The 21,464-nt window shown below is 40.7% G+C and overlaps 1 protein-coding gene across 1 annotated transcript in view; it reads left to right on the top strand.

Annotated features, from left to right (window-relative positions):
* MCF2L2 (MCF.2 cell line derived transforming sequence-like 2) overlaps positions 1 to 21,464 on the top strand; it is a 191,182-nt gene that overhangs the window by 153,267 nt on the left and 16,451 nt on the right. Inside the window, exons 20-24 of the mRNA XM_024767261.1 lie at positions 1,564 to 1,635; positions 3,846 to 3,971; positions 11,279 to 11,494; positions 12,344 to 12,436; positions 12,609 to 12,687. Coding sequence (XP_024623029.1) covers positions 1,564 to 1,635; positions 3,846 to 3,971; positions 11,279 to 11,494; positions 12,344 to 12,436; positions 12,609 to 12,687 — 586 coding nt within the window. The remainder of the gene's footprint in view (positions 1 to 1,563; positions 1,636 to 3,845; positions 3,972 to 11,278; positions 11,495 to 12,343; positions 12,437 to 12,608; positions 12,688 to 21,464) is intronic.

The following is a 21,464-nucleotide window of genomic DNA, read 5'->3' as shown; positions in this document are numbered from 1 at the left end:
CTCTAGGGAAAGGTTTGGGTCACTCCTCCAAGGTCTGTTTTGAGTTAACCTTTATAAGCAGCTCTTGCCCAGTGGCTACTCTCACTTAATTTAAAAACAAGCCCCTGCTGTTTACTGGGTATCTTCCCACATGTATTTCTTTTTGTTTGTTTGTTTTTAAAAAGAATTGTTTACTTACTGAACCTGGGGCAGATTAGATACACAACCAACTTTAAATTTACATCTTTTAACTCAACTTTTAAGTGTTTTCACACACACGTACACAAATTGGCATGCAACAGTTGTCCTAAGGTAAAACACAGTCACCTTAAACCGTTGCAGGTATTTTCGCCCAAGGTTGAAAAATTGTTTATCCTGAGCATGAAAACCTGTAACAGATTTAAATTAAATATATAAAACTTGTTACTTGTAGTTTTCCCTTTGCAAAGATCCAAAAAAAAAATGTACAGGTAACTAATATACATCAGTCACAACATAATCCTGGATCATCCCCACACCAAAACCAGATGCTCCTTTAATTTTAAACCCATCATCAGAGGCCAAGAGGAAGTCATTTCGTTTTATACAAAACAAAATTCACACCCACCTGTATTTCTTATTTAATCCCCACCATCAGATGTGCCAAAAGGCTCTGAAGTGTGAAGAAACTGAGGCTCAGGGCAGTTAAGCTTATTGCCAACGTTTTGCCCTCAGAACTAGTTACCCTCTCAGCTTTGCATCAGCAGGCCCAGCCTTGCCTGCACCAGCTCTGCCACTGCCAGTGTGGGATGCCTGGACCTCCCAGGCCTTGGTTTTCTCGCCTGTAAAGTGAGGACACTAGAACCTCCTGCACAGGTTGCTGTGAGGAACCAGTGAGTGACGCAGTAGAGAGCTCACTCAGGGCTGACCCCCAGGAAGCTTCTGCAACGTAACGTGCGGCTGTTGTTTTATACATGGAGCCGTCACACCAGCCTGGGAGTGAGGATGATGAGCCTCTGCTTCCCTCCAAGAGTGGCATCTGTGAGCATGTTTTGGTACAGCGTTAAATGGTAATACTCCATGTAGGCTAGGGGCTGGTGAAAAAAGCTTTCATTTATGGCTGGTGGGAACATAGTCCTTCTCTAAAGAACTTGGAAACATGCATCACAACTCTTAACATTAACAATTCTACTTGTAGGAATTTATCCTTAAGAAAAGTGTATAAAGATTATTATTATTTTAGTAAAAAATTATTGAACCTAAATGTTTAACAGTAGGGGGGATTAATCAATCATGATTTAGCTATAGGATGCAATACTCTGCCACAATTTTAAAACATGTTTAAAAAATATATAATGTCATGGGAAAATGTTCATGATACGTTGTTGAGAAAAAGCAGGCTACAAAATAGTGTATCCAATGTGATTATATGTTTGTGGAAAGAGCGCTGCGCTGAATGTACCATTTACTCTTTCCCTCTTACTTGTGACAAACAGACAAATTTATATACATCCTCATTTTAGCATTGGCTGGAGATTGTTTGCACAACAAATTAAGTTGGCCTTCTACTTTTTGATTTTCAATAAAGGTTTTGGGTTAATGCAGGGTCTGCTGGATTTTGAGTCACCTGAGGATTTGGAGATGGACCCAGGTGATCTAGAAGGAGGTTTGGCTAAGGTACTGGATATTTAATATCGTTCTATGTACTAACTGCTAATGGTGTTTGCCTAAGGACTTAAGGACTAAGGACTAAGGACTTAAGAGCGATTTTGTTTTGTTTATGATCTTTATTGTGTAAATTTTTGTATATGATCTTTATTGTGTAAATTTTTGTTTATGATCTTTATTGTGTAAATTTTCTAAAATAATATGCATCCTATAATTCATAGTCAGGAAAAAACAAAAAAATAAAGACAATTTCAAAGTGGGGATTTGTAATAGGATAAGTGGTTAATATATCTTCTTCCTTCCACATAAAAATGTTTTACCGGAATACAAAAGTAAGCAAAGGTATAAAATGCGTACATAAAAGACTGGAAGTAAGTATAATAAAATCCCTTTGGTGGTTTTCCTGCATGGTAGGATTATGAATGATTTATATTTACTTCTTTGTACGCCTTAGTAAGTCTATATACATTATGCCCTGTTCCTTTCCAAATGTGTGTGTATATGTGTGTGAATTCTAAGACAACCAAGAAGAAACTTGGAAGAAGTGATGGCCACACCAGATTGGGAAGAAATTTTTGGCTTGGAAGTGGGTTTTTTCAATTTTTCTGTTATAAAATTCTGGTTTTAACAAGAATAACATGAGGCATGTGTCTCAAGGGGCGGTCATTTGCATGTCCTCTCTGCTCAGATGGTGCTGTGGGGATGCCTTAAGATTAAAGGAAGCTCAGGGCACAGGTAGTAATTTTATAGCCTGGAGCAAATGCAGCTAGCCTGGTTTAGAGGAGTTTAATAATGTTTGTAAGAATTTACCCTGAGTTAGAGAGGTTTAATAATGTTTGTAAGAGTCCTATATCACACAATATAAAACTAGCCACCTGCCGTGTTTGTGGGAGGAGGGTTAGTGGGAAGGAGAGGGAATAGGTAGCTGTTGAGTCTCTAAAAGCACATTGAGTTTCAAGTATTTAGGAAAGAGGAAGATGCCTGGTGTAAGAACTTTTAATCCTTTGTTAATGATGTTACAATAAACTCGGTGAGAGTGTGTTGTCTTCCACCAGGACCTGGAACACATTTACCATAAGTAAGAATCCATGGAAAGTTGTTCAGTGGAGGCAGCATGCTCTGCTCCATTCATCAGCCCTGTCACTCATATCTCTTATCCAAACATGCTAATCTTTATAGTTTAAGTAGAGGTTAAGAAAATACACAGCCCTTTGCTTAAATCATGCAGTAGAGCATAAGAAGAGGTGGGGCTATATGCGGAGCAGCAAAGAGCTCTCCGTTCTTTGTTGTAGAAGTTGATGTGTTAAAAAAAAAAAAATGGACGAAGCCAAAATCTTTTTGTTTGTATTTAGCAGATAACAGATAAATATGCTATGTAGGTAGCAGGTGAATAAAATACGGAAACCCTAAGCAAAAGACTTTGAAGCTGAAACCATCCCTACCATGTCCTAAGTGTCCCGATAGTAATAATTGGAACGTTGGTGTCTTAAATTAGCTTTTCCCTTAATTCTGGGTTTTTATGCTGTTTGGGAGGTGCAGATCACATTGGCTTACCTCTTTGGCATATTTAATGGTGATAGAATATGGGAAGGGCAGGGGGAGGAGAGGAGAGAGAAAGGGCAGAGCTCAGGGAGATTCAGTGTGGCAGATGCCACCGTTATGGTGTTTACACATAAATCATTAGTAAACCTCTGCATAGCAGCCCATTCTTTGCCTCTAAAGTTTACAAATATCCTCCTCTGGGAAGGTTTTAAGTATAATTTTACCCACAGGAATAAGACTGTCACATTAAATACAGGAATATGATACTCAGATTGTACTTTTCAATAGGCCCTGGGGGTAGGGGAGTAAAAGGGAGCGCACCCTATTTAAAAGGGCTGGGGTTTTCATGCTTTACAAAAGCTCAGGATGTTTCTTATATAGCCAGAATATAATGTCCATGATTTTATGAACTTCATTCTTCATTAGTACAATGTGCAGAAAGTGTAATGATTTTGCTTGTGTGTGTGCGTGTGTGTGTGTGTATCATATATTGTACTTAAACCAGCAAATATCCTTAGCTACCATTCTTTGGGAGCAGGGAAACAGGTTGATGTACCTACCTTCTCAGTCACTTCATGCTGGCTGGATCCATAGCTCCTTATCTCTGTCCTGTTTCCCTTCTTCCCTTGGTAGATGGTTTACCTTTTGATTTCCAACAAGGCATTTGGTTTCCACAGAATGGGCCAGAGAGGACCAAGGATTCAGCCTTCTCAGATGACCTACAACAAGCTTTGGCCATGATGGAGGATTTGATCAAGTCCTGTGAGTTGGCTGTGGACCTGGCAGCAGTCACCGGATGTCCGGTATGTTCCATAGCAAGTGCTGGGACATTTCCACAAAAGGCAGGCACAGTATTACAAAGGTAGCAGATACTGTGGCAAAGTTAGAGAACTGATCTGTGGGAAAGGAATTTGACTCTGGAGGAAAGCTACCTAAATCGGTCAGCAAAGCTGTGCTACGAGATTCCAAGCAGCGCCTCAGCATTTTTAGGAATCTTGGGTTGTGGTCCTTGGGATCCTGAATGTTGAAACTGACCCATACTCTGGAAAAAGCAAGAACTCAGGGACCAGAACATACTGGGCAGGGGAAAGTGCTGAGGGAGTAATTTATTTTCTCACTCGTGGCACCATTAAAATATTAAAAGATTTTCCCTCTTGAGTTATATTTTCTCTGTGAAAATTACTTTGAAAATGGGTCCTAAGTGAACACCTAACCCCATTTTACATCACAGATCCCAGAAGAGACCTTGTATATCCCTTAATCCAAGTGCTTAAAGAAAAATACCCCAAGAGAGAGTGCTGGGGGGTTGAGCCATCTCAACTCTGGCATTAGAGTTAATCCCAAGTAGGCCAGACCCAGGCATTCCAGGCAAACTATCCTCTATAACTGTATGATCGCCCTGGGACTGGGACATAATTAATATTCAGCTGGTTTTCACTGTGAGCTACTCTAGATTTTGACTCAGAGGTATTTTCTGTCATTGTCATAACAAATTACCCCAAACTTGGTGCCTTCAAATAGTGCAAATTTATTGTCTTACAGTTCCATGGATCAGGAGTACAACATAGTCTCACTAGGCTAAAATCAAGGTGTCTGCCTTCCTTTCTGGAGGCTTTAGGAGAAAATCTCTCTCACTGCCTTTTCCAGTTTACAAAGGCCACCCACTCACTTCCTCTGCTCATGGCATCTTCCTCCCTCTTCAATGCCAGCAACGGAGGTTGAGTTCTTCTCCCATCACATCACTCAGACCTTCCCTTCTTTCTCTTCCACCTTTAAGGACTCTTGTGATTACATTGGGCCCAAGCAGTTAATCGATGATAATCTCCCCATCTCAAAGTCAGGTGGTGAACAACCTTAATTCATTTGTCACGTTACCTGACCTAGTCTCAGGCTCCAGGAATTAGGGCATGGACATCTTTGGGAGGCCATTCTTCTGCCTCCCACACAGGGATCAAGCATTCAGAGAATTGTTGATACATGTCACACAGATACTTTCCTTCTCTTTTTTACCTTTTCATTTTTACCTGGATTTAACATACTGTTTATTGAGGTCTTGGTAGATGAAATGACCTGTCTTTTCTTTCCTTGTCAGAAATCAAACCACACAAATTAATTAGGGGCAAAAAACCCTGTGATTTTTGATTTCCCTCCCTCCTGGTTTTCCTCTGGCCAGCATCTCAGAAACAGCCCCACTGGGTTTGCTGAGATCTGGGCAGCGATGCTATTACTGTCCCCTGGGACTCCAGAATGCTCTCTGCTTACTACTGATGCAAGATTCAAGAGGGTATTCATGAACCATGGGGTGTGTGGCAGAGGGGATAGTTTTCTTGATGATAACTGTTTCCTTCTTTGGCTAAGAAAAGTCAAGAGAGCAATTTGTTTAATCATTTGGAATATCTTTCTGTTCTTCTTTTCATCTTTGAACTCATGTCAGCTACCCCTATCAGATGTCCCTTTCCCTGAATCAAAAGAGTGTCCTGGAACCTGTACTCAGGGCAGGAAACTCCCAGCTATTATTCTGAGTGTAAGTAACATAGGAAGAGGAAGTTATGAGAAAAGAATATTAAAATGTGAGTAAATAGCAATCTACTCTGATTTCATTCCAAGCTGGTTTGCATGCAAATAAGATGAATGAGTTTATAGAATTTTAGAGATTTTTTAACACCAAGACAAAGAACTTTTCTCCCCATGTGTCCTCAGAATTGCACCTTTGAAATACAGTCCATGATTTCTTTTTCACTAAGACTTTAACTTGCTTTACATCTAGTACATTAGGTGATGTATCCTGACAGTTTTGAATAATCCTACTGAATTATGGAAGAGCAGGCATTGGACTTTTCAACTTTCTGATTCAGCAACAGGTCCATGGAAAGAAGAGTTGACTCACCCCAATCACGTGGTCATCAGCCAGGACTACTTCTTGGATCTCTTCACTCCCTATCCAGGGTGCCAACCTCTCAGAACATTCTTCATCTGATTCTGTTTAGAGTTTACTAACAACTCAACTACTGTTAACTCAGATCTAACGATTCTGAGATTCTTTGCATCAGCTTTGTAGCACTTTATCACAAGGTGTTTCCCATCACATGCTGTAGGTAGAGATGAATCCAGAACTTAACTTCTTAGTTTCTCTATTGACATCCAATATTAACCTGGTTTTGTGAAGAAAAGAAATTGAACTTGGTGGGATGAATTCATAATTAAAACAACTAGAAAAAATGCTCTTCTGATATTTACTTTTTCTCCCTGTTGTGTATACTCAGTTAGTTCTTGGTTTAATTTAATCACAAAAGTTTTAAGAAAAGATTTTTTAAGAAAATTTGTTTTGTGGAACACTGAGATGTAATTTATTTCCCTCTCTTTACAAGAAAAAGGGTACCCCCCTGGGGCTTCCCTGGTGGCTCAGTGGTTGAGAGTCCGCCTGCCGATGCAGAGGACTTGGATACGTGCCCTGGTTCGGGAGGATCCCACATGCCGTGGAGCGGCTGGGCCCATGAGCCATGGCCGCTGAGCCTGCGCATCCGGAGCCTGTGCTCCACAACGGGAGAGGCCACAACAGTGAGAGGCCCGCATACAGCAAAAAAAACCAAAAAAACACAAAACAAAAGTCCCCCCCCCCATTCAATTTAGTGCATAAAATATAGATTCATTTAGAGTTCTTTTAAATCCTCACTTGCCAGGAACATGTTCCAAGGTTGAATAGTAAAGGTTGAATGAAATATTTTATTTTCTGAAACAAATTTATGTTATTCGATAAAGGAATTATTTTTATGGCAAATTTATTGTGGGCTAGGGCCAGGTATTTTATTTTCTATTTTAGTTCCCACTTTCCTTACCATAGTGTTGGCTGCAGAGATAAGGCTGAGTAAATAATCTTGATGACTCAGTGGAATTGCCTTGTACGTCATCCCACCTTCACAGCACCCGTGTTAAAGGGTGATTGTGAGGCATAAATGAGGATTAAATCATAGGGCACCTAGCACCATGCCTGGCACCTGGTAGATGCTGAATAAAGGGCCCCAGTGCTGACTTATTTGTGTACTTAGGCTGGAAAGGAAGGAACCCCTTTGCTTCTGGCAGTTGTAATCACAGGCCCCTCGGTCCCACAGCTTCTACTTTTCATTTCTGGACCAGGCTTTGTGCTAATTCACTTATCCAGATGTTTCCTGCCTCTTGTGCAAGAAGTATATAGCTCTGTCCCTTTAGCTGTCATGGCCAGGAGTGAAAACCTGGGCACCCAAAAGAAGTCTCCTTCTGGAGGCTAGTTTTCCTACGGTCACTCTCTCAGTCACATTCTTCATTTGGTCGATGTAATCACATTTGAAATTCTTACCTCAGAGCTCTTACCTACAAAATGTCCACACATGAAAATGGTAGCATTTACTAGATTATTTTGCCATCATTTCCCATATCAGGGAGACCATCTGACATTTCATTTGCTCATTTTTTTGGGGCAGCCCCTATGTTGTATCTGTGAGCTCACATCCATCAGATTCATCAACACACCAAAGTGATGGCCACACTATTATGTCACTAGTGGAAAAACTGGTTGAGGCTACATTCATTTCCTAGAGCTGCCATAACAAAGCACCACAAATTAGGTGGCTAAAAAACACAAAAATGTATTCTCTCACAGTTCTGGAGGCAAGATGTCCAAAATCAAGGTTGTCGGCAGGCCCATTCCTCTAAGGCTCTAGAGAAGAATCCTTCCTTGCTTGTTTCCTGGCTTCCTTGGCTTATAGCTGCATCACTACAATTTCTGCCTATCGTCCTAACTGTCTTCTCTATGTGTGTGTCTTTGTTTTCTTATAAGGACACCAGTCATTGGATTAGGGCCCACCCTTATCCAGTATGACCTCATTTTAAGTAATTACATCTGCAAAGAGCCTATTTCCAAATAAGGTCACATTCTGAGATCCTGGGTGGACATGAGTTTTTTGGGAAATACTATTCAAGCCAGTTCAAGGTCATCACTGAATTAGCTTCCTCACAGTGCTGAGCATTTAGCTTTGTGTCCCCTCAGGCACTCACTAAATGCCAATAAATGCTTCCATACTTTAGGGCACAAGTATCTACAAGAGGTTGTACATGTAGTCTCTGGCCTTAGGACCAACTCCTGTCTGACTGGAAAGAAAGGATATATATGGTTGAAAAGGTGGCCAAGGGTCATCCTTGGTCCTGTTCAGAGCAATCCCCCTACCCTCTTCCCTTTGGAGGCAGAGTAGCCTCCACACAGGCATGTGTCCTGGATGACGGTAACGTATGTACACCTGTCCTTCATCACTGCTATACAGGGCATGTGCCCTCGGCCACCACAGGATGGGTCTCAAGCATTGAGATGTCTGATCCCATCACAAGCGTGGTCCTGAGAACGTTTATGCAAGATGTCCTGGATGATATGTAGCCCATCTCTTCCAACTCATCTCAAAAGACCCAGTGATTCCCTCTGGTAACCTTCAATGATGACAGGCTTACTGGAAAAGGCAACCATATAGCCTCAGGAAGAGTCAGAACAATGACGGGACAGGGCTCATGGGTGTGAGAACTAAACAATTCCAGGATCCACAGCAACTCTAGGGCTTTGGCCTGGGAGGGAGCTGGGGTTCTCACCTGTGTGCTCTGCCTATACGTGCCAGGTATGTCCTCTCCCCTCACCGGCCGCTGACTGGTTCTTTCCCTCCATTGGTGCCTTTTCCTCTTCCTCATAGTTTCTGATGACTTAGCTTCTTTATTGCTCTGCTTCCTTATCATTTATTCCACCTCCAGCCCTCTCATAAAGCATCTCACAGCTACATCTCACAGGAAGCTTCCTGCTTCCTGCTTCCTCCTTAGTTCTCCTCAGTTCAGACAGGGATCAGATTGGCCATCTGGCACATCTTTTTTACACCGGGCCTCTGTAGTCAGGAGCTGGCCCATCTCTGGATTCACATCCTTTGGCCAATTGCTTACTAAGGTTCAAACAGCTGTGGCTGTGGGAGGGATGAGAAGTGCAGAGGCTGTAAAGGACAAAAACGTCGCTGCCTAGGGTGGCCTCTTCCGCCTCTACAGCTCACGGCCTTGGCAGACACCTTAACTCACATCGCCCAGCGCTCTGCAGGTCATCAGAGTGTACACCTGGGCTTGTTCTCCCGCTCCCCCATCCTTCTGGCCTCTTTCAGAATTGCTTTTAAAAGCTGTACTATGAAATGATGCCTCCACATTCCCCAGATGTGTTATTAGAAACAGCTTTACCTACAATCCATTCTGGGATGCGGTTGAAGGTGGGCTCAGTATTTGACGCAGTGACCCTTTATGAAGACCCATGGGAGAAATTTCTCTCACGTCTTATTAACAAATTGCCATGCTTTCCCTTAACAACTGGTTTGGGTATGTCTTCGGACATAATGAGTCATATAACTCACCAGATTTCCCTCTGGACTGCCTGCCAGAAGGTCAAAGTCTAGTCTGCAGCAAGTTTACATGCTTTATGTTGTATGGGTTTTATGTACATCCTCTTCATCTTACTGTTGTAATCTCTATTTTTTTTTCTTCAGCCTAATTTCCTTGGTTATTTTCTGTCTGCCTATAATGTATATATTTTTATAAGATGTATCTAATTTTTGAAATGGGGTGAAATATAAATACATTTTTAAATAGAAACTGATTATAGTCATTCCTGTGGCAAATGTTAAACATCTACTTTTGCCAGCTGCCTTGACTAAACATATTTCCTGTACTCTATAGGTCTGAATTGTACAAATTGAATGGGTGTAAAGGAGAAAGCGATCACTGAGGGCTGGGGTGTTTCCATTTGAGTGGGTGCAGGAAGGATGTGGATAGAGTGAAAAACTCCTCACTGGTCCTCATGGACCCATCGCCCATCTGTCTTGGGGTGCAGTCAAGCTAAGCCTGTGCATGCAGCAGCGGAAGCATCGTGCTTTTAGGAGAGAAGGCCTTGTGACTGGAGCTCTTATTCCTCACTGAGGATTTTATTCACTACATTTAACACATGTAAATTTTACAAAGCAAAAAGAGAAAAATAGCTCTGAAAATATGACACAAGCACCATAGAAATGACTCGCGTTTCTTGCCCTTGAAGTTTTTGTTTTTAGACTTTCAGATATAAAGTCATTCGTTTTTTTAAAGGTATTCACAGTTTGTTCAATATAAATAAGTTATAAAATGCACACATGTCTAGTAGTAATTATCAGAAATTGTAGGGCTTTATCTCAGCTAGATGTAACTCAGGGAAGTGTCTCTGTCCTGATCCTGTTCAAATAATTTTTCCTTTTGGTGTTTGATTCAGAGAAATAAAGTCTTGATTATCTACTTTAAGTGATATAATTTTTGAAAAATACCAGACAAAATACCACATTTCTAGTTCATCACACTCCACTACTTTTAGAGAGAGCTCAGAGAAGGCCAGGTCACTTCATTTGGACTTTGAACCAGACATATGATTGTGGAAGGAGACTTAGTGTGTGCCTTAGAGCCAAAAAGATGAAATAAAAGATTTGTCATTTGGAATTATCTTTGCACTGTTCACTCACTCTGAAAAATGCAGAGTTGAATGTCATTACCATTTCCATTACAGTGTTATGAAGATTAGGTCATACTAAGCTTTCTCCTTTCAGAACAAATCTCATGTTCTCAGGTTCTCATATACCTGAAGGAGAGGTTAGGATACAGATGGAATACATGGGTTACCAAAGATCCATAATGCAGCAAAGATTCTGGCTGTCCCGAACATAATTAAAATATTAATTTCTTGGCCTTTTTAAGTAGTGTCTTGTATCAAAAACAAAGAAGAAGAAATGGAATTCTGCTAGCTAAAATTAATTGCAAGACAAAAATATTGGAGGACTAATATCTTCAGTTCAAAGTATTGCGAACATGCTTTGTGTTAATTACCTTATACAGCTGCACTATTTCCTTATATAACTGAATGATGCCGTGCTCAGTGAAGCTCACAAAATTGTAGTTTTGATTAGTGACAGACTAGCCTGACTGGCACTTATAAGACTGTAAACTTCAAATAAGCATGGTTTGTAATTTGAAAACAGACCCCTAAGAGTTCTTTCCTGTCAAGTAATTTAACAGCTTATTTTGTGTGTGTCTTTGTTTCCCAAAGGATGATATCAGAAAACTGGGCAAGCTGTTGATGCATGGCTCTTTCAACGTCTGGACAGTTCACAAGGATCGTTATAAGATGAAGGATTTAATTCGATTTAAGCCCAGCCAGAGGCAAATCTATCTATTTGAACAGGGAATAGTGTTCTGTAAGATACGAATGGAGCCCAGTGACCAGGGCCTGTCTCCTCACTACAGCTTTAAGAAGTCTATGAAGGTAAAGGGGTCCTATTGCACTTGGGAGTCAGCACAACCCTATGGAGAGAAATGCTGTTATCCGTATTTTACAGATAAGGAAACTGGGGTGAGGTTAACTTGCCAAATGCCACACAACAGAGCGAGAATCCACACACAGGCCTGATTCCAGAGTCAGAGCTTGTAATCAGCCACTAGATAGGGCCAGCGCTGGCACAGAGGTGCCTTTGTGCTGGGTGGAGAAAAAGGACCCAATGGCAGCCTGTCTGGACAAACTAATTGAAAAGTACCCTCTTTCCTCCAGGCAGAGGATTGAACGCCTTGGAGATCAGAGCATGGGCTGGATTTCATCTTCTCAACCACGCATCTTTGCATGCAAGTGTAGGCAACATCCTGACCCTGGGGGTGTAGGAACCCATGTCCACACCAAACATTGCCTCTCACCCATATTAGAAATATTTCATAGCTAGCGATCACACGCACACACACACGTGCTCTTGTGATTAAAATTGGTAGTTTATTCATAGTACTTTTTGTTATTTTTGTTTCTTAATGGATACAAATTCAGTTACTACTTGTGAAATACTCAGGTATTAAAGGAGAGATAATCTTTTTGCTTTAAGTTGAAGGCTACAGCTCTGCATATGGAAACATATAGTCTGTCTTGTCCTCTGAAACAGACAAGACAAATGACACTGTACCAGATTATGTTTTATGCTCCTTGGGGCTGTTAACAGAGGACAGCAAAACACTTGGAAGGAAGATGGAAGAAGAGAGCAATCAAGGGTAGCAAAGATTAGAGTGGCTGACAGGGATAATTTTTTTAATCAGAAAAGATGGTATAGAAAATTTTCTTCTTTCTTTACAATAGTTAATGACACTTTCAATTCGCCAACTTGGAAGGGGGAGCAACAGAAAGTTTGAAATTGCCAACCAAAATGGACTTGAGAAATACATCCTACAGGTAAAATTCATGCCTTCCCCATAGGTGTCCTTTCCCCTTTCCCTATTGTGTTCCCATCACTCAACCAGTGTTTTCTGTCACATTCTAAAGGTCACCCAGAGAATAAAAGTCCTGTCCAATGAATGCACCAGGTGATCTGATACTCATGGTATTTTCTTATTTGTAATTGCAGGCAGCTTCAAAAGAAATCAGAGATTGTTGGTTTTCAGAAATAAGTAAATTATTGCTGGAACAACAAAACAATATTAAAGGTAAGGTTACCCTTGCTGACTTTAGTCTGGAGAGTTATACTGATTCCAACTTTGTAGTGGGTATGGAGATTGGGGATACTGTTAAAGAAAATGCTTTGCCTAGAAAATAACTGTGGGCACATTTTCATAGTGCCTGGAAGCACCTGTGGATGCTTTAGATTGTGTGTGGGTTTTTGTGGTTGTGTGCATGTCCCTTTTACACATACTCCCACATACCAAATGGCCAAGATCCAATTTTCTCAATCAAAAGTCAACAATCTGCAGCTCAGAGGAGGGTCCTCACAAGAAGTCAACCATGATGGCACCCTCCTCGCAGACTTCCAACCTCCAGAACTGTGAGAAATAAACTTCAGTCATTTTTAAGCCACCCAGTCTATGGTATTTTGTTATAGCAGCCTGAACCAAGACAGGCTTGATGAAAATCAGTTGGCCATAGATACAGAATTCTCTGCTGACAGTCTTTTCCTTTTAGCACTTTTGTCATCCCACTGTTTTGTGGCCTCCATAGTTTATGATAAGAATTAAGCTATTTATCTTATTAAAGATTCTTTGCATGTGACAAATTGCTTTTGTCTTGCTGCTTTCCAGATTCTCTTGTTTTTTTTTTTTTTTAATTAAAGGGTAATTGACCTACAAAACTATGTTTGTTCCAGGTGCACAACACCTGGAATTCAGTATTTCTATACACAAAGTATTGCTATAATTTATGTCAAAAAGTATACTGCCTGGGACTTCCCTGGTGGTCCAGTCCACTCTGCACTTCCAGTGCAGTGGGCACGGGTTCAATCCCTGGTTGGGAAACTGAGATCCCACATGCCACACGGCACAGGGGAAAAAAAAGTATACTGCCTATGTTTTCTTTCAGGAGTTTTATGGCTTCGGGTCGTACATTTAAGTCTTTAATTCATTTTGAGTTTATTTTTGTATATGGTATGAGAAGGTAGTCCAATTTGATGCCTTCGTATGTAGCTGTCCAGTTTTCCCAACACCATTTATTGGAGACGCTGTTTTTTCCGCATTGTATATTCTTTCTCGCCTCCTTTGTCATAGATTAATTGCCCACATAAGTGTGGGTTTATTTCTGGGCTCTCTATTCTATTCCATTGATCTATGTGTTTGTTTTTGTGCCATTACCATATTGTTTTGATTACCGTATCTTTATAGTATAGTTTGAAATCATGGCTCATGATACTCCCAGCTTTGTTCTTCTTTCTCAAGATTGTTTTGGCTATTCAGGATCTTTTGTTTCCCTACAAATTTGGAATTATTTCTTCTACTTCTGTGAAAAATGCCATTGGTATTTTGATAGGAATTGCATTGAATCTGTAGATTGTCTTGGGGAGCATGGTCATTTTAACAATATTGATTCTTCCAATCCATGAGCATGGTATAATTTTCCATTTGTTTGTGTTGTCCTCAATTTCTTTCATCAATGTCTTATAGTCTTCTCTCCTTGGTTAGATTTATTCCTAGATATTTTATACTTTTTGATGCAATTGTAAATTAGATTTTTTTCTTGGTTTCTCTTTCTGATAGGTCATGGTTAGTGTATAGAAATGCAACAGATTTGTGTATATTACTTTCATATCCTGCAACTTTATGTAACTAGTTGCTTTTCCCTTGCTGCTTTTAAGATTCTCTCTTTATTGTTATTTTTTACCAATTTAATTACAACGTGACTCAGTGTGGATCTCTTTGGGTTTATCTTGTTTGGGACTCTCTGTGCTTCCTGGACCTGATGTCTGTTTCCTTCCCCAGGCTAGGGAAGTTTTCAGTTATTATATCTTCAAATAAGTTATCTGCCTCTTTCTCCCTCTCTTCTCTTTCTGGAACCCCTATAGTGCAAATGTTAACATGCTTGATGCTGTCCCAGAGGTCTCTTAAAGTATCCTCATTTTTTACAATTCCTTTTCTTTTTTCTGGTCAGCTTGGGTGATTTCCAGTATTCTGTCTTCCAGTTTGCTGATCTGCTCCTCTGTATCATCTAATCTACTGTTGATTCCTTCTAGTGTATATTTTGTTTTAATTATTGTATTCTTCAGCTCTGTTTGGTTCTTTATATTTTCTAACTATATAAAAATTTCTCTCTGTGTTCATCTATTTTTCTTTTGGGCTCGTTGAGCATTTTATGATCATTACCTTGAGCTCTTTATTGGGTAGATAAGTAATAAGTATTCCTTAATATTTCTTCTGGGGTTTTATCTTGTTCCTTCATTTGGAACATATTCCTCTGTCACCTCATTTTGCCTAATTCTCTGTTTTTATTTTTATATATTCTAGGTAAGTCAGTTACATTTCCCAATGTCAGAGAAGTGGCCTTATGTAGGAGATGTTCTTTGGGGCCCAACAGCCCGCTTCTCTTTGGTCACCAATGTGCTCTAGGGCTGCCTCCTATGTGGGCTGTGTGGACCCTTCTGTTGTGATGAGGCTGACTACTGTAAGCACACTTGTAAGCAGGGCTGGCCCTCACCCCAGTTGGCTGCAAGGCTCTGCCTCTTGGAGGAGGCTGCCTACGTGCTGGTAAGCAATGCTTGGTCCTGGCATAACTGGCTATGCAGCTCAGGGGTTCCCAGGACTAGTGCCGGCCCACTGGTGAGTGGGTCTGGGTCCCGGGCCTTCTGGTGGGTGGGGCTAGATCTCTGAATGGCTGGAGGCTCGTGGGGTCCTAGGGCATCAGGCCTGCTGCTGGGTGGTGCTGTGTCCCAGAACTAATCATCTAGAGGGAGGATTCCAAAGTGGCACTTGCCAGCACCAGTGTCATCATGGTAGAATGAGCTCCTAAAGATGGCTGCTGCCAGCATCTATATTCCCAGGGGGAGTCCCAGTTGCCTCCTACCTCTCTGGGAAGCTCTCCAAGATTATCAAGTGGGTCTGACCCAGGCTCCTTTCAAACTATTTCTTCTGCCCTGGGTCTTGGAGCATGTGAGATTTTGTGCATGCTCTTTAAAAGTAGAGCCTCTATTTCCTAGAGCCCTCTAACTCTTCCGAAAGTAATCCGCACTGGCCTTCAAAGCCAGACACTCTGGGGGCTCATCTTCCTGGTGCAGGACCAATGAGCTGGGGTGCTCAACGTGGGACTTGTACCTCTTGCTCCTTAAGGAAAACTTATGCAATTGTGATTATACTCCCGTTTGTGGGTTGCCTATACTGCTTTTGACTATACTGCTTCTCTGCCCCTCCTACCCATCTCATTGTGATTCCTTCTTTATATCTTTCGTGGTGGAAAATCTTTTCTGCTAATCTTCACATGGTTCTCATCAATAGTTGCTCTGTAAATAGTTTTAATTTTGGTGTGGCCATGAAAGGAGGTGAGCTTACAGTCTTCCTACTCTGCCATCTGGGCTGTCTCTCCTTTCTTTGTCTTTTGACAATTTTGACAGTATAGGTTTGGGTCTCTGAGTTTTTATTTCTTGGAGTTGTAGATCATCTTGGATGTATAGATTAGCATTTTTCATCAAAGTTTGGAAGTCTTTGCCCATTCTTTCTTTAAGTATTCTTTCAGTCCCTTTTTTCTTTCCTCTGGCATTTCCATTATGCTTGATATACTTGGTATGTTGATATGCTTGTTGGTGTCCTGTAGGTCTTTAAGTCTCTGTTCATTTTTTTTTTCATTCTTTTTCTTTCTCTTCCCCAAATTGGATAGTTTCAATTGACCCATATCTGAGTTCTCTGATTCTTTCTTCTGCCTGCTCAAATCTGCTATTGAGCCACTCTAGTGAATTTTTCATTTCAGTTATTATACTTTTCAACCCCAAACATCTATTTGGCCCTTTTTAAATATAATTTCTCTCTTTTATATTCTCTATTTGATGAGATTTTGTTTTCATACTTTTCTTTAGTTCTTTATGTATAGTTTCCTTTCATTCTAAACTTTTTTTTAAAGCTGGTTTAAAGCCTTGGTCTAAGAAGTGCAATATCTTGGCTTCCTCGGGGACAGTTTCTATTGACTGCTTTTTTTTTCTGTGTATGGGCTATACTTTCTTGTTTCTCTGCACATGTCATAATTTTTCTTTGAAAACTAGACATTTAAAATAACATAATGTGGCAACCCTGGAAATCAGATTCTCCTCCATCTCCAGTGTTTGCTATTGTTGCTATTTGTTGTTGTTTTTGTTTGTTTACTTACTGACTTTTCTGAAACAATTTTATAAAATCTGTATTCGTGGTCATGTGTAGCCACTGAAGTCTCTGCTTGGTTCATGACTGAGCAGAGATTTCCTTAAACACCTGAAACCAACAAGCATTCCAGTCTTTGCCAATGGGCTCTGTGGATTTTTGTTTTTTATAAGTTTATTTATTTATTTATATTTCATTTTTTGGCTGCATTGGGTCTCCATTGTTGCACATGGGCTCGCCACCAGGGAAGCCCCCTCTACATGGATTTTGAAGCACACCTTCAATATTCAGCCAGACAGGTGACAATTACACGTTAGCCTTCAATTCCTGTTTGTGCAGAGCCTCAAGATCAGCCAAGGTGAGAGCGTAAGCCCTGCTAAGATTTTTCCTGAGCATGCACACAACCCTGGTCATGTGCACAATGGACTTCTAGATTCTCAGGACTATTTGGAGTTTTTCAAAACCACTATGGATATCTTATTCTAACCACTATGGGTATCGTATTCTTAAGTTTTTCCTTTTAAACTTTTTGATTAGCCTAATTTTGCCCCAGCTGATATCCAGTGCCTCAAGCAGCCAAGAAGTTAAACAATCACCCTGGACATTTTCTACAAATGCCCCTGGGGAAAAGGCTTTTCACACTGAGCAAGCTCTTAGTTGGGTTAATAAAGACAGCCTTGCAAGTAGGATATTCCAGGGAATCCCCAGACAACTCAAATAATGACAATCTACTGGGAATGAGACTTTGAAGGAGCTCCAACCCTGTTCTGTCCCTTCCTACTGGTGCCAGCTTGCTAATTTTCACCATGATTGCAGGCTGTTGGCTTCCAAGGCCACCACCAAGAAGAAGGGGTGAGATGGGACTAGGGCAACTAAGACACCACAGAGCTCACCGGTCATACTGAGATTCATCCATTCTTCTTGAATTAATGCTCTCCTGATTGCCTTTGTTTAATTTCCAGCATTCTGAAAATATTGTGTCTGACTATTTTTATCAGTTTTTTCCATGCTTTCATTGAGGAGAGAATTTTTGGAAGGCTTTTTTTCTCCCTGCACCATTTTCACAGATGTCACTCACTGTATTCCCTTTAATCATGAAAAATCATCTTTGAGTAGGCTTTACCCTTTCACATTTGTTTTCTCAAGTGATATTAGATAGGAAAATCCACAACAAGCTTCATCAATTGAGTTCTAATATTTCCTTCGGGTAATGTTGCTAGGGTTAAGAGATGCTAGTCTCATGTGGAAACCCTATCTCCTATCATTTATACTGGCAACGATTTTTTTGTTTACTAAGAAAAATTATGTAAGTGTGAAAAGATAACTTTGTCTTCAGAGATTTAGCAGGAATGAAACCATTTCACGCTCTTTCTGTGTCTTCTCTGATCATGAACTAGTCAGGAGGATGTGAGGGTGGGTGTGCGTCGAAAGATGAAGAAAAAGATAAGAAATGTGATTGGAAAAACCACCACATTGGTTTTCAGTTACAATCAAGTGGCCTAATTTCTCGATTTACACTGTAGGCCTCTGCCAGGAAATGGTAACAAGATCATGTAGTTAATTTTAATTTATATAAAGGTAAGATTGGAAAAAAACTATGATTTAATTTTGTTTTTGAACTATTAATAGTATGCTAAATATGTGTTATGGTAATGGAATATGCGTGCTCTGGGGGCATAGTACAGAAACATGTAACAACCCTAGTAGAAAAAGTTACTTATTTTCCCCAGAAACAAACATTCTAATAACAATATTGTTCTAGAAATCCTTAGTCCCTAGACCAGTGTTTCACAAAGGGTGGTTTAGGGACAGCCTGCAGTGGAATTACTTGAAGAGCTTGGGTCAAATGCATATTTCTGGGTCCTAGCCTAGAACTGTAGAATTAGGATAGCTAGGGCTTATACCTGAGAATATGCATTGTAGCTTATTAAAGTTTCTGGGCAGAGGCCTTAAACTACAATTTTTTTTTTTTTTTTTGCGGTACGCGGGCCTCTCGCTGTTGTGGCCTCTCCCGTTGCGGAGCACAGGCTCCGACACGCAGGCTCAGCGGCCATGGCTCACGGGCCCAGCCTCTCCGCGGCATGTGGGATCTTCCTGGACCTGGGCACGAACCCGCGTCCCCTGCATCGGCAGGCGGACTCTCAACCACTGCGCCACCAGGGAAGCCCAAACTACAATTTTTAAAACAGTTTTATTGAAAAAAAATACAGGCTTTATTGAGGTATAATTGACATAATAAATTGCACATATTTAAAGTATACAATTTGATAAATTTTGACATATGTACATACCTGTGAAAGCATCACACAATCAAGATAATGAACACTTCTTTCACCCCCCAGATTTTCCTCATGTCTCTTTTTATTACCTTTCTCTTGCCCCTCTCTTACCCCACTACAGCTCTCCAGGTGATTACTGATCTCATTTCTATCGTTATAGATTACTTTGATTTTTCTAAAATTCCATAAAGAAAATATATAGCATGTACTTTTTTTGGCCTAGTTTCTCTCACCTAGCTTTTTTTTTTTTTTTTAATTTATTTTTGGCTGCGTTGGGTCTTTGTGGCTGCACGCGGGCTTTCTCTAGTTGCAGTGAACACCCTTTGTTGTGGTGCATGGGCTTCTCATTGCAGTAGCTTCTCTTGTTGTGGAGCACGGGCTCTAGGTGCACGGACTTCAGTAGTTGTGGCACGTGGGCTCTAGAGCTCAGGCTCAGTAGTTGTGGCGCACGGGCTTAGTCGCTCCGCGGCATGTGGAATATTCCCAGACCAGGTCTCGACCCATGTCCCCTCTGCATCGGCAGGCGCATTCTTAACCACTGCGCCACCAGGGAAGTCCCAGCATAATTATTTTGAGATGCATTTATGTTGCTTTGTGTAGCAATAGTACATTCCTTTTAATTGCTGTGTAGCATTCCATTGTTTGGCTATACCCCAGTTTACGTATCCATTTACCTGTTAATGAACATTTGTTTTCTTTCCACTTCTGAGGGGCTATTCTGGATAATGCTGCTATGAACATTTGAGTACAAATCTTCTCATGGACTTAGGTTTTCATTTCTCTTGGGTAAATACTTAAGAGTGTAATGGTTAGGCCAGATGGCAGGTGCACGTTTAATTTTTTAAGAAATGGCTACGCTATTTTCCAGTGTGGTTATACCATCTTATACTCCCACAGCAGTGTATGAAAGTTCCACTTGCTCCACACCCTCGCCAACACTTGGTATTGTCAGTCTTTTTTAATTTTAAGCCTTCTAATAGGTATGTAGTGGCATGTTACTGAGGTTTTAATTTGTTTTGATTAATGGTTGAGCGTCTTTTTATGTGCTTCTGTATCACACATGTATCTCCTTGTTTTCTTATTATTTAGTTTTGAGAGTTTTTTTTAATATATTCTAAGTACAAGTCCTTTATTGGATATATACTTTGCAAATATTGTCTTTCAGTATGTAGCTTAGCTTTTCATTCTCTTAAGAGTACCTTTTTAAGGGCAGAAGATTTTAAGTTTTATGAAATACAATCTTTAAAAAATTATGGATCATACTGTTGGTGTTGTGCCTGAGAAATATGTGGCTAAAGGTCACAAAGATTTTCTCCTATGTTTTCTCCTAGATGGTTTATAGTTTAAGTTTTACATTTAGGTCTCTGATCTATTCTGAGGGGGTTTTATGGTGTATGGTATAAAGTGTCAATCAAAGTTCAATTTTGTGCACATTAATTGTTGTTCTACTACCATTGTTGAAAAAACTCTTCTTCCACCAATTGACTCTTTATATAAGTGCATCTGTTGCTGGCTGCTGTATGCTGTTTAATTGATCTATTTATCTGTCTTGACATCAGTACCTTACTATCTTGATTACTGTAGCTTTATAATGTCTTAAAATCAGATCATTTGAGTCCTTTGACATTGTTTTTCCTTTTTAAAGTTGTTTTGGCTCTTCTATATCCTTTACATTTCTGTATATATGTTTAGAATCAGCTTGTCGATTTCTATAAGAAAGCTTGCTGGGATCTTGATTGGGATTGTGTAAAATCTACAGATCAATTTGGTGAAGTGACATCTTAACAATATTGAGCTTAATCTACAATCTAGATTTTTAACTAGATCACCCTGCCCTTCCCTGCCCCACAGAAAAACACGTTTGTTGTGAGGTCATGGCATTTATTCCGTTAATAATTCAGAAACACATTTCTTAAGTCTTCCTCAAGCCCTAGCACTGTGTGCTCTAGGTTGTGACAGGAATGTAAAATATAAATAAGAAGCAGAACCAGAATGCTAGGCAAGTAGTTTAGATTAAAAAAAAAAAAAACTGAACTAAAAGATCGGCCCAGAGGTGTGGTCCCAGCCCCTTCCTTTCACAGGCAGGCCAACTGAGGGTCAATTTCACACAGCTTTCCTGCAGCAGGACCAGGTCTCCTGAGCCTGGCTCACCAAGCAGGGTCTGATGAAATGTCACTGCGAGTGATGCCCCCAGCAAGGGCTCTAGGAATTCAGAGGGGCCTCCGCGCCCTGTGGGTGAGTGAGCAGGAGTGGGGCCTTGGGCTGGTCCCCGAGAGATGAGACTCCAGGGCCGAACACAGATTCAGGGGCATCAGGCAAGAGGGGAGGGAGGTTTCAGAGGTTGCCAGATCAGGAACATCAGGACCTCACCCCTGCCCAGCA

This window comes from Neophocaena asiaeorientalis, unplaced genomic scaffold (assembly GCF_003031525.2).
Source record: "Neophocaena asiaeorientalis asiaeorientalis breed wild unplaced genomic scaffold, Neophocaena_asiaeorientalis_V1.1 scaffold225, whole genome shotgun sequence".
Taxonomy (NCBI): domain Eukaryota; kingdom Metazoa; phylum Chordata; class Mammalia; order Artiodactyla; family Phocoenidae; genus Neophocaena; species Neophocaena asiaeorientalis.
The sequence above is the reverse complement of the archived record's forward strand: the minus strand, read 5'-3'. Positions and strand labels throughout refer to the sequence as shown.